Source organism: Nuphar pumila, chromosome 7, assembly GCF_984573655.1.
Source record: "Nuphar pumila chromosome 7, dmNupPumi1.hap1.1, whole genome shotgun sequence".
NCBI classification, from domain to species: domain Eukaryota; kingdom Viridiplantae; phylum Streptophyta; class Magnoliopsida; order Nymphaeales; family Nymphaeaceae; genus Nuphar; species Nuphar pumila.
Window position 1 is genome coordinate 3,805,748 of NC_143255.1, and position 15,951 is coordinate 3,821,698.

The 15,951-nt window shown below is 34.8% G+C and overlaps 1 protein-coding gene across 1 annotated transcript in view; it reads right to left on the reverse strand.

Annotated features, from left to right (window-relative positions):
* LOC149830899 (myosin-1-like) overlaps positions 1 to 6,128 on the reverse strand; it is a 45,206-nt gene extending 39,078 nt beyond the window's left edge. Inside the window, exons 1-8 of the mRNA XM_090013536.1 lie at positions 5,063 to 6,128; positions 3,157 to 3,258; positions 2,900 to 3,043; positions 2,680 to 2,830; positions 2,510 to 2,537; positions 1,056 to 1,221; positions 864 to 927; positions 544 to 648 (exon numbers count right to left, since the gene is read on the reverse strand). Of these exons, the coding sequence (XP_089869662.1) occupies positions 544 to 648; positions 864 to 927; positions 1,056 to 1,221; positions 2,510 to 2,537; positions 2,680 to 2,830; positions 2,900 to 3,043; positions 3,157 to 3,258; positions 5,063 to 5,641 (1,339 nt within the window). The 5' untranslated portion in view covers positions 5,642 to 6,128. The remainder of the gene's footprint in view (positions 1 to 543; positions 649 to 863; positions 928 to 1,055; positions 1,222 to 2,509; positions 2,538 to 2,679; positions 2,831 to 2,899; positions 3,044 to 3,156; positions 3,259 to 5,062) is intronic.
* Between the last annotated feature and the right edge of the window lie 9,823 nt (positions 6,129 to 15,951).

Consider the following 15,951-nt stretch of genomic DNA (forward strand, 5'->3'; position numbering starts at 1 on the left):
ATATATATATATATATATATTCCTTTTTTACAAGCATATACGAGCCAAGACAAGATGAACACCCTTTTCTTGTACTCGACTTTAATATGCCAAACAAGCAGTTCAAGGCTCAGCTCTCCATCTACAGTCGATCATGAACGATTCCTGGACGAGTCGAACCAAGCCAAACCATAAGCTACTCGGTTCATTTCCCATCCCCACAAAATTGTCAGGAAGCAAAATCATCTGTTTCAGTCAACTAAGGGTCATTTTTTTTTCAAAGTTCAAACTGAAGTCTTCAAACACATTAAGTTCATGAATTAGCAACTTTTATTCCACAGAACATGCATGATATATTTCTTTCATGAATGTTTTCTTGGAGCATAAATGCTCGAAAACACATGGCATCCTCCTTCAAATGCCTGATTCATTCTAATGATCGTACCATGCTTCAAACCAATGACAAAGAAACAGTTAAACACAGGATTTAACTTAATATTCACTTAACAGGTTAAAAAAACACAGTAAATCTCTTGAGAAAAGTTGCAAACACATGAGAATAACCTTTAAGGGAGACAGGAGCACCAGCACAAAGTTGATAAAAGATGTGATATGACCGCTCTCCCTTTGGTCGTCGGACTACTCTAGACTGGAAAAGATAATTTGTTACTAAAATTCATGAGCGAAAATTTTCAATGACAAAAGAGATGCATAAAAGGTTACCTTTTCCAGCAAAACTTCAAACATGTGAGTATAAGTTTGAGAGCACCAAGAAAAGAAAACAAAATGTCAGATATAAACAGTAGAATTTTAAGAAATTGATCACTTATCTATGAAAATGGGCTTTTGTATTTGACAAACTAATGAGTTCAAAGCATGCTTACAAGTCTGAATCTTGGCACCACAGATTTTTCCAGTTGAACTAAAATGAATTTCAATGAGTTTTCCCTATGAGTGATAGAACAAAAAACAAATAAACAAAGTCAGTCCATATTTTCATTATTCATAAAGTTTATGAAATGAAATTGACAAGTTTCTTCAGGAAAAGCTTAAAAACTAGAGCAAAGTGTACTCACAAATCGGCTAGAGTTGTCATTTCTTGAAGTTTTGGCATTACCAAAAGCTTCCAATATAGGGTTTGTCTCCAAAACTTCATACTCTACCCCACTTCCACCTCCAAGTGCAGCCAAGTATTGCATTGCTATCTTTGCAGTTTCCGTTTTCCCAGCTCCGCTTTCACCACTGTCAAGCAAAATTTTTTTGCAAGAAAAAAGGTAAAAGGCAGAGCAAAACGACAAAGTAATGAACAAACACTATTCATACCTATATGAATACATGAATGCAAATGTTCTCAGATACACGGATGAATTATGTACTTATATACTATAGATACCATGACCTTGAGTAGAAATTTATAAATAGACAATTTTTTGCCCCTAGAAAATTTTGGAAAACCATGAACTGTCACCACAGTAGTTAGGTATATGTGTCTATTGAGAAAGTGGTACCTTGTAGCTTTTCATAGTAATGACAATACTCAATTCCAATAAACATTATATGATTAACTGGTAGTTAGAATAAGGATTCATGATGACGACATTTATGATTATATGATTACGTGATCAATTGCTATAGTCATAAATTAGCAAATCAACAAAAAATTGTGATGATTATATGATTAACTGGTATAGTAAGAAACTTCAAATTTTAGATACTAGGAAGTATGAACTATGAACCTTTTTCCCATTTTTCCTGATGGTCAGGAATAGGCCCCTGGTATACTTCAAACCCAAGAACAGAGCTGAAATTTTCAAAGCATGCGAGAGTTGAAAAAGAAACAAATTCAAATAGAGCCACCTTATCCAATAGAAGTGGCATGTGAAAACTTGATGTCAACAGTAGCTCTATACTTGAAAAAGGAATGAAGACACATTCTTTGATGAGAAAAAAATTACTTGTTTGGAGAATATAAAAACTAGTTTTCTTGTTATGAGAAATTGCCGAAGACAAATCTAGAGAAAATCTAAAAAATACTGGTATTTGTGAATGAGCCACGTGGCAGAATCTATATACATGTTGTGGAAGTTTAACCAAACAGCAAGAACAATTGCACGGTATCATCTCTATTAGGAAACTGTTTAAACTTTAAAGCATCACCTCTACTGAGCAAAATTGTTTAAAAGATAGGCTAAGCTATTGATATTTTTGGCACAAGAAAAGAAGGCTACTATGACAATCTAAAGCTTGAACATGACATTAAATCATTAATATCTGCTAAGCTTTTATTAGATCATTAAACCTAGAAGTGTTCAATGTTTAGTCCTTCCTGCCTGTAACTAGAAATATTACATGTTGAAAGTTAGATGAACATTAAGCTTGCATGACAGGTAGTAAGGAGTCCCTTCTGATAAGTCTTCTGCGATTGACCAAGGTTGTGCCTGATATAATATATGTCTAGCACAAGCACGAAATAAAAAATGGACTGTCCATGTGACAGAGCTTCAAAAGGAAATGTTGGTATTTAACTTACCTTATAATGATTGATTGGTTCACTCCATCTGCAGAATGCCAAAAATAAATAAATAAATAAATGTTTTGACAACGAGCATGCATCCATAACAGCAATAGAAATTGAACAAAATAGACCAACATTACATGCAAAATGCTGCAACTTCTTTCAATATGAATCAGCACTTTTACCTCGCATCATCTCCTTGAAGGCATTATCTGATATCGCATATACATGAGGACTGTCCATAAGTTTCTGCCGACAAGCTGAAACATATTCACTGCCATAAAGTGATATTTCCTTGAAGGGGTTGATTGCAACCAACACAGGTCCAGCTCTAGTCTGCAAAGCAAACAGGAAATAAAATTCGTTGCCAGTTCAAATGACAGGACATCATTTCTTTAAACTTACATATATCATGTCCTGAGAATATCTGTGCTGAAGGTTGTGAAGAACTGAAGGCTCATTCAGGTAGCTCAACTGTATGAGATCATCTGTGCCCTCCAAGATATCTGGATTTGCAGGCAACAGGTTTTCCTTTTTCACGTTTGCTGTCTAAAATTGAAATTATGGAAAACAAAGAGCAAAAGGGTGAATATTCTTAGCTTAAGCTATTCAGCCTAGGCAGATGTGGATTAGGGAAAAAACATATGAGTGGACCATCTTACTCTGCCATCTAAAAGCAGCACTATAGCATCTCCATCTGTTGTAGATTGTATTTTTCCTAGCTCCCACTGGCCATCTGCAAGACGGCACCAGACACGCAAGTTCTGAAAGAAAAAGAAAAAGAATCCACGCTGAGTAGCAGAGGTATCAACAACAAAAACCAAGGCACTAAAACTCAAACCAATTCATAACAACAACTTTGGAGGATGGATTTGTCAAAAGCTCAGAGAATCACCAGTTTTTCTGTATAAATCATTTGTTTGTTAGCTTATAATCTTCAAAGGTTTTTCAGGGGTCAAGTATTCTTGGAAAATATAAACAAGGAATAAGCCTTTAGGCACACCAAGGCATAAGCCTCAAAATCATTTTGAGGCATGAAGTTTACAAATATTATTAATTTTTAAAATATTAAAGATTGTTTTTTCCCATAAAATACAGATAAATAAAAATAGATGTGAATAGCCACAAAACCTATATCAGATTATCATTCCTTAATGTTTTGAAAAAACAAATACTAGTAGAAAACTGAATTGCTTCCATTTATTCAGTTTGAGAAGGATTTCTACATGGAACTCTAACCCATGATTAGTGAATTTTTATAAAATTTGTAAAATCAATCCTACAAGAACATGGTTAATAGTATAAAAACATGGAGCAAACACTTTGTTATGTATCATTTTTACATCTTTTGTATTTACTTATTTTTTATCTTATTTTGGAATTTTTTATTTTTTATTATATATGTCATAGAACTAAATGGCTACACAGTTTTATATAATCATGGTGGAAATGCTAAGAAATTCTATTCTTTGCAATAGTACTTGGAATGAAATTGATAATTGTTAGGTTTATGCTTTTGCTTATTTGCTTCACTCTAACCAATTTTCTTATAGAATGGGAGTTGAGAACGTTTTCAAGAGTTGTCCACTCAAATAGATGTCTACTTTCTTTATTTAAAGATTAATATGCAAAGCTCTTTTTTGTTCCTCCCATGTTTGTGCTTAAAATGAGAATTTTCATTTTTCAAAAAGCTTTATTTTCAAGTGAAAAGAAATTTTTAGAAAGTAACTAGATTATATGATATGTAATGAGAAACTCATTTTAAGAGGCTTAAGTCTTTTCATAGAAGTGTAGGCCACATGTAGAGGCTTAAGCCTCTTTTAAGTAAGAGGGCATAGCCGCATAGACCTCACTAAAGATTCTTAAGCCTTTGTGGCAGGCAAATTCGTGAGGCATTAAAGGTGTAAGCTTCTAAAGCCTCAACTATAGCCTCTTACCAAAATGTACTCGCAATTAACACACATGGGTTTATGACGATCACATATAATGTGCAATGCTTCATAAGAATAAAAACTGCATCTTTTCCGCAAGGTATCCATCAAGATGCAACGAAGTTAAATGTGATTTGTCAACTTTGCAATCAAATCCCCCTACTTTTCCATGACAAATGAGAACATGCTACCCTTCCATTATAAACACCACAAAAGCATCTTATAAGTTGCTGCTAAAAAGACAGCTGATTACTAACTACACGAGTAATTTCAGTGTTTCCCTTCTGTTGCTACTCAAATGACAGCTGATCGCTAATTAAATGGACAATTTCTTGTTTTCATTTTTCAAAAGGCAAACGCAACGGTATCATCATAATTTGGAAAATCACTCTAATGAAAGGCTAACTGTGTCATTCGGCATCTCCGCAACCACGCTATCAACAGAATGTTCTTGGCACGTATTAATCAAAGCTACCGTAAGATGAACTAAGCTGTGAATAATCTAACTTTTCCAACTTCATGGCAGCAAATCATTAAATCAAACCACAACTTTGATAGAACAAGTAGGCACGAGCAAATTGCACGTATATAATTTATAGAATGTAGAAGCCAGAAGGAAAAGCAAGAAGAGCCATACCTTCTTCAGAACATAACCACCATCAGCATCCCACTCAGCAGGAAACGGTGATACTGAATCTCCTCCAGCATCAAAACCACGAGAGCTCTCGTCCAATCTCTCTGCACCGTCCTCCCTCTCAACAGGCTTGATATAGGGAGATTCAATCCCAGGTTGTTCCGGCAAGCTAACATTCGACCCTTTCCTGCTATGACGACCACCCAACTTTTTCTCATTATCGACGGCACGAATGTTCAACTCGCCAATCCAATCGGGTTTCTTCAATCCGGGGCGCGTTTTCGTACCATTTGAGCTCTTCGATTTCGAATCGGCGTTGCCACTGGAGGTCTCTGTTTTCTCATGATTCGAGCTCTTTGATTTCGAAACACAACCGCAGGAACGCTCTTTCGAATTAGGAATCTTACAATCGATTGGCAACGATCTTCTGGCCTGAACTAAAGAGGGCAACCTTCCCTTCGAAGTCGGCCTGACCGGCAATGCTGGCGGGATATCCTTCGGTCGCTCGTCCCGGCGCCTTATGGAGTCCAGCATTTCCTCCAACGAGCTCCGGTGAGCCGACGGAGCCATCGTGGACAGCATTCTCTTGCCCAGAAACGGAAACCACAAACGCTCCTCTCAGAAATTTCTCGAATCGACAGCCAATCCAATCGGCGACATTGCATCAAATCCTCAACTTCTCACCTACCCATCAAAGAAACCACCGAAAAAAACCTAATTCCGACCGGAAATCGCCCAAAACCCAAACACCCACAAGATTTCACCGCTCCCTGAATCGAAATTTCCAATTAGAGACCATCAAAATCGCCCAAAAACGCCCACCAAAGGAAAAGCAACAATATTTCCCGAACGAATTCTGAAAACGCACCAGGACGATCACCATGAAAACGACGAAGAAAACGTGCACCTCGCAGAACCTACAAAACCCATTCGCTCAGCGCATAAGAAACGAAGGAAGAAATCGAAAAACGACCACCAACAACGCGAATAACGAAGGTGGCAGAGGAGAGACCGCACAAAAAGGAGAGAACAGGGATATCTTCGAAGGATTTAACGAACGATAAAGGCGGGGAGTAAATGCGAAGGCGTCGTTTTCACGAGAAACGTATCAGAGAGGAAACAAACAAAAAAAAAAGATAACTCAAATCCAGAAAGGAAATAACGGACGCCTTCCGTTCAACAAAATCGCATCGGATACACCAGGATTTATCCAGAACTTTGAAGTTCCTCACCAGCACCACAATTTCTCGTTTTCAATAAAAGAAAAAGAAAAAGGACGTTACTAAAATGTAGAAGATGACAATTAGGCAAATTTGGCTTTAGATCAGAGCATTTTCAGACCAAATGATAGGTGGCCCCAAAACTCAAAAAGCTTAAGTTGGAGAATTTTGTTTCAAAAATACCCCTACTCTTGGAGAATATTGCAGTCTTGCCTATATGCCATTTCTTTTTTTTAAAGTCATGCTGGGGTTAGGCAGAGCCATACCAGTTATTCAACTATACCATTGGGTTTTGAACCTGCAACGTCCAAACCCAAGGTGACGTGCACTAGCTGCTCCTACCAAACAAGTGGAGCCCCCATTGGTTGTTGGTTGAACAAACTACAAATTTTTTTTCCAGTAATTAAAAGCACGGAAAATAGTTTCAAGGTTTTTTTTTTCTTTTTAGTAGCATTTTCTGTTTGAAAATGGCTTTTTTACAAAAATGGGTTGCATACACAAAATAGATTTGATTGTAAATGCTGCATGTTACAGTTGGGAAAACCCAATTCAGAAACAGTAAAAACTCAAACCATATTTACCAAAACACAAGACAAAGTTGAAAGCAGAAACAAATAAAAAAGACTATTCAGATAAAGAGAGAACATTGGAATTTGAGAAGAAAGAACCCAACATGTCAACAAAGGAAAAATCGTAGCATGGTGAGCAATGGCAACCCATAAGACAAAACATGAAATCGACTACACAAATAAAACAAATATAATATGTTTTGAAAAGACTCTAGTTACCTTTTTACAAACCCTTAGAATGTCGACTTACTTGAAGTCATCATTCTCTTTGTATAGCATTAAATACCTCCTGTAAGAAATCCTTGTTAATATCTTTCTCAAGAATGTCGACTTACTTGTAGCCTTCATTCTCTCTATAGACTTTGAAAAATACAACATAAAGAAAACTCTTGACATGACTATGTACAAATAAATATCTCAAAGCATTTATTGTACTTATACTCATTTTAAGTAAAGAAGTACTTATGTACCACAAATCATTAATTAGGATAAAGATAAAACTACATGACAGCCTACAATCCAACGTTCAATGTACTATTGTAAGAAATAGATTTTTTACATAAAATATATATTACCTAAAATATTACAACGACTAGTGTACCCTATATTTTACTTTTATGGAAAGAAGACTTTCTCGAATTTCTCTAAAGATGTTTTTTTGAAATGACATGACATTTCACATCTCAAAAAGGCTACGATTTCAAAAAGTAACGACTACTTTTTTAAAGCTATATAAACACACTCAAATGAACTATTCACGACAAGGAATGAATATGTGAGCTTACAACGAGAAAAATTCTTATTCGATATTTGAAAGAGAGCCTAGAAAAAGAAAGAGAAGAGAAAGAGAAAAAGTCAAGAATAACTATTTGACAAAGAGTATCTTCTGAGTGAAAAGAACAGAACATTCTGAGAATCCTTCATTCGTGCATTCATATCATTCTGAAGGTTCTATAGGAAGTATTGTAACTTTCTGTTATTCACTGTATTCCTTCTTTGTTGAAAGAAGTAGACCTCTGTGTAAGAGGGTGTTGCCCTTCTCTGTTGAGAGAAGAAGACCTCTGTGTAAGAGGGTGTTGTCCTTCTCTGTTGAGAGAAGAAGACATCTATGGAAGAGGGTGTGACCCTTCTCTGTTGAGAGAATAAGACCTCTGAGGAAGAGGGTGTTATACTATTTATCCGGTGACTCGGATGTTATAGTGGAAAGCTCAAGTGGTTTGCTTGGGGACTGAATATAGGTCAGGGTTTTGACCGAACCAGTATAAATCCTGTGTTTATTGTGTTGTGCCTTATTGCTTTATTTTTTATTATATCAACTTGCATCGTATTTCACTATTCACCTCCCCTCTAGTGGGATTTCATTTGGTATCAAAGCAGGTTTGCTAGTTTTGACATAACAAGTCTTCCAGCACATATGGCATCTACCTCTTATGCTCGTGATATTGAAGGTCAACACGCATCTCGTCCTCCTTTCTTCAACGGCTCCAACTATAAATATTGGAAGTGCAGAATAGTTATATTTCTCAAATCCATAGATTTTGCTATATGGAAAATTGTTGAGCATCCATACACATTTCCTTCCATAGACTATAACTTATGGTCTGATAAAGAAAAGAAAATAGCAAACCTAAATGCAAAGGCTATGAATGCCTTATATTGTGCCATCGATCAGAATGAATTCAATAGAATATCTATATGTGAATCTGCATATGATATTTGACATTCTTTGGAGGTTATTCATGAAGGAACCAACAAAGTGAAAGAAGCCAAATCTCATCTTTTGTCAGAAAATATGAGTTGTTCAAAATGAACAAAGATGAACCCATCACAGAGATGTTCACCAGATTCACCAACATCACCAACGATCTGCAATCTCTGGGTGTAACCCACTCTTAGACAGAAAAGGTGAAGAAAATCTTGAGATCTCTCACAACTGATTGGGAGAAAAAGACTATTGCTATTGAAGAAGCTCAAAATTTGTCCAAACTTACCCTGAACGATTTAATAGGCAATCTTATGGCCTATGAAGTCCATATGAAGGAAAGAAGGGAAGAGGAACAACTTTTGAAGAAAACTCTAGCCTTCCCAGCCCTTTCTGAGGACGAGGACTCAGAAAAAGAAACTGAGATTGCGCTACTCACCAGAAAATTCCAGCGCTTTATGAGAAGGAACCGGCTTCCAAATAAGCACAAAGAAAGAAAAGACCCAAAAGAAGATTCTATGTGCTACCAGTGTAATAAGCCAGGTCACCTGAGACGTGATTGTCCTCTTCTCAAAAGAAAATCCAAGACTGAGGAACCAAAGAAAAGGTTCTTCAAGAAAAAGGCTCTGCATGCTCAATGGGATGATTCAGAACCATCCACCAGTGAAGAGTCAAATGATGATGAAGCAAAAACCGCCAACATGTGCTTCATGGCAGAAAGCTCTCTAAGTGAAACTCTTGATTTCTCCTTTGAAGAACTTCAAAATGCTTTTCAGAAACTTTTTGAAGAATCAAGGAAAACGATTCTAAAAGATAAACAGTTGAAATCTGAGAATCTAGAGCTCATTTTGAAAAATGAAAAACTCAGTATTGAAAATTCTGAATTACAAAAGAAAAATCTTCTTATTACTTCTGAAATCTCTTCTACCAGCTCCAAGACTAAAAATCTGCAAGTAGAAATTTCAGAATTAAAAAGTAAAACTGAGAACCTTATGAAAACAGTTTTCAAGTTTACTAAAGGAAAAGAGAACTTGGATAAACTCCTATCCTCTTAAAAAGTGTCTTTTTTACAAGAATGGTATTGGCTACTCTCATTTTAAAAAACCTTCTTGTATGAATCAAAAGACCACGTTTGTGAAAAGTTCTTCTGAACCTAAAAAGGAGTATTATAATTTTAACTTCTTGAACTCCTCTAAGGCTGTAGACAGACTCAAATCTAAATGGATATGGGTTCCAAAGTCTAACAAAAAGGGACCCGACTGGGTACCAAAAAGAAATTTTACTTAATGTCTTGCAGGCTCCAAACAAGAATAACAGATGGATACTAGACAGTGGATGTTCAAAACACATGACTGGACATTCAGATCTCTTTGTTGTTCTTCATAAAAAAGAAGGAGGAACTGTCACCTTTGGAGATAACAACAAAGGTTTGATAATAGGTATTGGTAATATTGGAAATATAGATAAACCGCTTATCAAAGACGTTCTCCTGGTTAAAGGCTTAAAACATAACCTTCTAAGTATTAGTCAAATGTGTGATACAGGTTATAATGTTAGCTTTAATCATAATGCTTGTCTTATAGCAGACACCAACGAAAATATTATCTTAAAAGGTATAAGAAAAAATATTATATATGAACTATACCTAGAAAACATCACAGAACATTGCCTCATAGCTAATAATGACTCTCAATATCTATGACACATGAGAATGTGTCATGTCAATTCTAAGTACATGTCTAAATTAGCTAAAGATAAGTTAGTACGTGGGTTACCCAAAATATCTTTTAAAAAGGATTATTTTTGTGATGCATGTCAATTAGGAAAACTGTCTAAATCATCTTTTAAATTAAAAAATATCATTTCAAGCAAAAGACCTCTAGAGCTTCTCCACCTAGATCTCTTTAGTCCTTCTAGAGTAGCTAGTCATAATCACAATAAATACGTTTTTGTCATTGTAGATGACTACTCAAGATTTACTTGGGTAATATTTTTGAAAAACAAAAGTGATACGTTTTGTCAATTTGAAATTTTATGTAAAAAATTACAGAATGAAAAATCTTGTTCTATTGTTAAAATCCGTAGTGACCATGGGGGAGAATTTGAAAATGAACTTTTTGTAAATTTTTGTAACTTGCATGGCATCTCTCATAACTTTGCCTTTCCTAGAGTTGCACCTCAAAATGGTGTAGTAGAAAGAAATAATAGAACCCTTCAGGAATCTGCTAGAACTATGCTCCAACACAATAATCTTGCTAAATCTTTTTGGGCAGAAGCTGTTAATACTGCATGCTACATAACAAATAGAGTTCTCATTAGACCCTTATTAAATAAAACTCCCTATGAATTATTCTATGACAGGACTCCAAGAATAGACTATTTCAAAGTCTTTGGATGTAAATGCTTTATCCTAAACACAAAAGATAGCCTAGATAAATTTGATGCTAAATCCATTGAAGGCATATTTTTAGGATATTCAAGTCATAGTAAAGCATACAAGGTTTTCAATAAGAGTTCTAATTCTATTGAAGAATCTATGCATGTTAGTTCTGTGAATCTATTGATCAATCTGTTCATAAGCAAACTAACGATGATGATGTTGAAAGTACAGATTTATTTTTAGATAACACAGCTAAGTCTAATGAAGATGATCATCAAAGAACATTTGTCGATATCAAAGATCATCCTCAAAAGCAGATTTTGGGAGACCTGACAATGGGGGTTCAGACTAGAGCTCAACTAGAACGGATTGCAAATATGGCATTCATTTATCAACTTGAACCAAAGAAGATTGATGAAGCCATCATCGATGAGTTCTGGATGCTAGCCATGACTGAAGAACTGAATCAATTCCAAAGGAATGAAGTTTGGGATATTGTACCAAGACCAAAGGATCATCCGATCATTGGGACAAGATGGATCTTCAGAAACAAGCTAGATGAAATAGGTAATGTTATAAGAAACAAGGCCAGACTAGTAGCTCAAGGATACAACCAGGAGGAATGTATTGATTTTGATGAAACATTTGCTCTTGTTGCTAGACTTGAATTTATTAGAATGTTTTTAGCATATGCAAGCTATATGGATTTCAAATTATATCAAATGGATGTTAAAAGTGCCTTTTTAAATGGTTTTATAAATGAAGAAGTTTATGTAAAACAACCTCCAGGATTTGAAAATGAACAATATCCAGATCATGTTTTCAAACTAAAACGTGCTTTATATGGCTTAAAACAATCACCTCGTGCTTGGTATGACAGGCTCAAAACCTTTCTATTAAAAACTGGTTTTTCTGTAGGCAAAGCAGACTCGACATTATTTGTGAAAATAGTGAATAATCATACCCTAATTGTTCAAATATATGTAGACGATATCATCTTTGAATCTACTAACAACACTCTCTGTGAAGAATTTTCTAAGTCCATGCAGAAGGAATTCAAAATAAGTATGATGGGAGAACTCAACTACTTTCTTGGACTGCATATTAAGCAAACCAAGGATGGAGTTTTCATCAATCAATCTAAGTATGCTCGTGAACTTCTGAAGAGGATCAACATGAACTCAACTGCTTCAAAAACCACTCCTATGAGCACTACTACTGTTTTGGACAAAGATGAAGATGGTAAGTTTGCGGATACAAAGGTATACCGAGGTATGATAGGATCACTACTATATTTAACTGCTAGCCGTCCAGATATTATGTTTTGTGTTTGCTTGTGTGCTAGATTTCAGTCAAATCCAAAAGAATCACATCTTAAAGCTGTAAAAAGAATAATGAGATATTTAAAAGAAAGTTGATTTTGGATTATTCTATTCAAAATCCTCTATATTTGATCTAATCTCATACAGCGATGCTGACTTTGCTGGAAGTAAATCTGACAGAAAAAGCACAAGTGGAACATGTCATATGCTAGGGCACTCACTAGTATCATGGTTCAGTAAGAAACAAAACTGTGTATCCTTATCAACTACTGAAGCTGAATACATTGCTGCTAGCCTAGCTTGTACACAAGTTATCTGGATGAAACAAACCTTAAAAGATTTTGGTTTAAATTTTGAAAATACAACTATTTTCTGTGATAATACTAGTGCTATAAACTTATCTAAGAATCTTATTTTACACTCACGAACTAAGCACATTCAAATAAGACACCACTTCTTAAGAGAACAAGTCTTAAACAACATAATTAAACTCGAATTCATACCCACTAATCAACAGTTAGTAGACATATTCACTAAACCATTGAAACATGAGGACTTTACACGAATTAGAAGAGAACTAGGAATATGCAAACTAAGTGACTTATAAATTAATCACATTTATTAAAATTAATACTTCTTATAAGTTATGTTAAAATCTTATTTTAAAAGGTTTTTCTTCTTATCGATTTTTTGTTAGTCAAACTAGGTTTCCATATTCACGTATACACTAAACTCTTATACGACACATTCTTTGTGTCTTTCAACTTGTCAGCTTTCAAGTACACATCCATAATGACTTCTTGTCCTATTTCCTTTCACTCATATCAATAAGAACTAATTATATTAAAGTAAAAGCTATCATGACATTGTTCACATCACTCATCTCATAACTCCTTTATTATTTTTATCCTTTTGTGAAAACTTCTCTTACGATAAGTTGGTTCACCTTCAACATATTATTTTATGAGAAATCTTGTTTTTCAAATTTTAGTCAAAATCGAATGATTATCTTTTTAGTTCTTTTTACCTTCTTCTAAAGATCTAGTTGTTATGTTTTACGTATAATTTTTACTATATCATTTGTTATATCATATATTATGTACACTCTATTTCTATCATGTCTTCCTTTCCTCCTATCGAGACATTTCACTAAAATCTTAATGCCTTTTATGGAAAAAATTCAAATGATTATCCTCTCGTACCACCTTTTAAGTTGTTATATTTCACGTAAATTTTTACTATATCATCTATTATATCATAGCTTAAGAACAATCTATTATCATCTCTTCATGCTTTACATCTTTTACGAAAAAGTGTTGTAACATTCTCTTTTCAAAAACTTGTACTCCACTCATAAGTATGATTTGTATCTCCTTTTTATCTCTCTCTCTCTCTCTACATTATACGAAGTACCTTTCCATCCGTGATCATGACTCTCTCATATATTTTATATCTCTCTTCAATCGAGAATCATCAAAACCTTGTCCTTTAGCAAAACTTAATTTCTTATCTATCATAACTCCACTTTATGTCATCTCCTATTTAACATCAAGTGATGGTTGTCCTTTTATGACCACTCTCATTTCTCTACATATCCGTATCACCCTTCTTTATATCTATTCACACTTCTTTCACGTATACCAAAATATATATTTCTTAAATAAGAAATTATTGCATCCCCTCATACATTCCTGTTTGTCCTATTCCAAACTCATCCTTCACGCATTTGGAAAGCTTTCACATAAAGTAAATTTTTTGAAAAGTTGTTTGTTCTTATTAGGTCATTATTCACTTTATAACTTTTCTTACATGATCTTCACGAAAATCTTTAAAAACTCTTGAATAATTAAGTTTAATATGTCACTCCATAGTCAATTCATGACACTTCTCACTATTCAACAAACTCGCCCATAGTAATTTTGATAGATATATAGAAAAATCATTTCGAAACTATGTCCTTCTTAACATATATACTAATATAATACACTATCTTCCAAAATTGATTTGATTTATCATTCACAAACTTCTTATTTTACAACTCACGCATTTCCTCTTTCAGCTAAAATCTAAAAATCCTTCACTTCCAATGTCATTCATTTCTTATCACCATTATTTTTCTTCTTCTATTTATTACATTGATTCATATCTCATTCCCTACGAATATCTCTACTCTCTTACAAACTCTTTCCAAGTTTTATTTCTCTCTTGCTCGTTCTTCCTAAGCTCTTGCCATGACTTCCTCCTCAAACAATGTAATCACTGCCGCCGATCTAAGGTATCCCGATCTATTTCACCACTACAACTCACTCTGCTCACGACCAATTCATGAAGGTAAATTGGTTCACTACGACGACTTCGTATTATTTGACCTAGAAAGATCTCTCCTCGAACTTAAACACTTACTAGGATCTTCATCCCAAGCTGCTTACTATCCCGAACTCGTCCGACTCTTCTACACAAATTTTTCCTCTGATCAATGAGCAAACTACCATCACCACCAAAGTACGCGGACGCCTGATGTTCTTTAATGCTTCCTCATTAGGCAGAATTCTAAACCTTCCTTCCAGAGGCATAAACCTAGACAACATAGTACCACTCGACCGGTCGGTACTTCGAAAAATTCTTCTCTGTGCCAACTGCTCACACCTTCCCTGGCACATGAGGAATCTCCAACCTCATGCTCAACTGCTTGCCCAGATTCTTCTCCACAATATCTATCCCAAGCCTCCATGCAAGGGATTAGTACCAAGAAAAATCTCTCTCCTTCTTTACGCAATTTTTTGTTCTACTCAGATAAATTGGTCCAACATTCTTTTCGACCTTTTTATTCGCTATAAAAAAATCCAGCCTCTTCTTTTCGGGTGTTTTATAACTCCCATTTTAAAATACTTCAAAATACCCCTTCAAAATGAAGCTATCCTCTATCCCTCTCAGGTCCTCGATGCTACTTCCTTCAATCTAAGGTCCCTGCACCTTCCCGGCTCTGATGAAGAAGATCCAACATCCAACAATTTATTTTTTAGACTGTACTAGCTGTACTTTATTCGATATGTAATAACTTTACATTATTTTTTGTCTGTAATAACTTTAAATAATTTTGGTCTGTAATAACTCTCTTACTCTGATCCCTTCCTTTTTGTCCATGACAAAGAGGGAGAAAACCTGTCTCCATTATTGGAGAAAAATACTCGTATTTAACATTTTTCAATATTTTTATGATAAGTATTCTTTCTATGCATAATGTCTTTTTGACAGGGGGAGCATATTTTGTCATCATAAAAAAGGAAGAGAATGTTGAGAAACTTTGTTTTGATGTCACATAATATGATACACTGTCTTATTTGATTTCATATAATATGATAATATGTCTTCTTGAAAAATGTTATATTATGACTAGATATGCTTTGCCATATATCTAACGAGTATTTGATGCAAGGATATCTCACTCAAAAAGGATGGAGACCTCCTGTTCAAGTACAACTATGGTGCAATCATACTCCTTGAAGAAAAAGCTTTTTGAGCCATGCACTCCTAAAGACAATCTAAAGAGATCGGCTTCCTCAAGTTGAAGATTTTTTCTTCTTTAGAGTCATATGTAACAGAACCTTCAGAAACATGCATATTGCATATTACATACTCATTCATAAAAGCTATTTCATAAAAGTATACAATAGTTTCAAAAAGCTCTTTTTTGAAAAC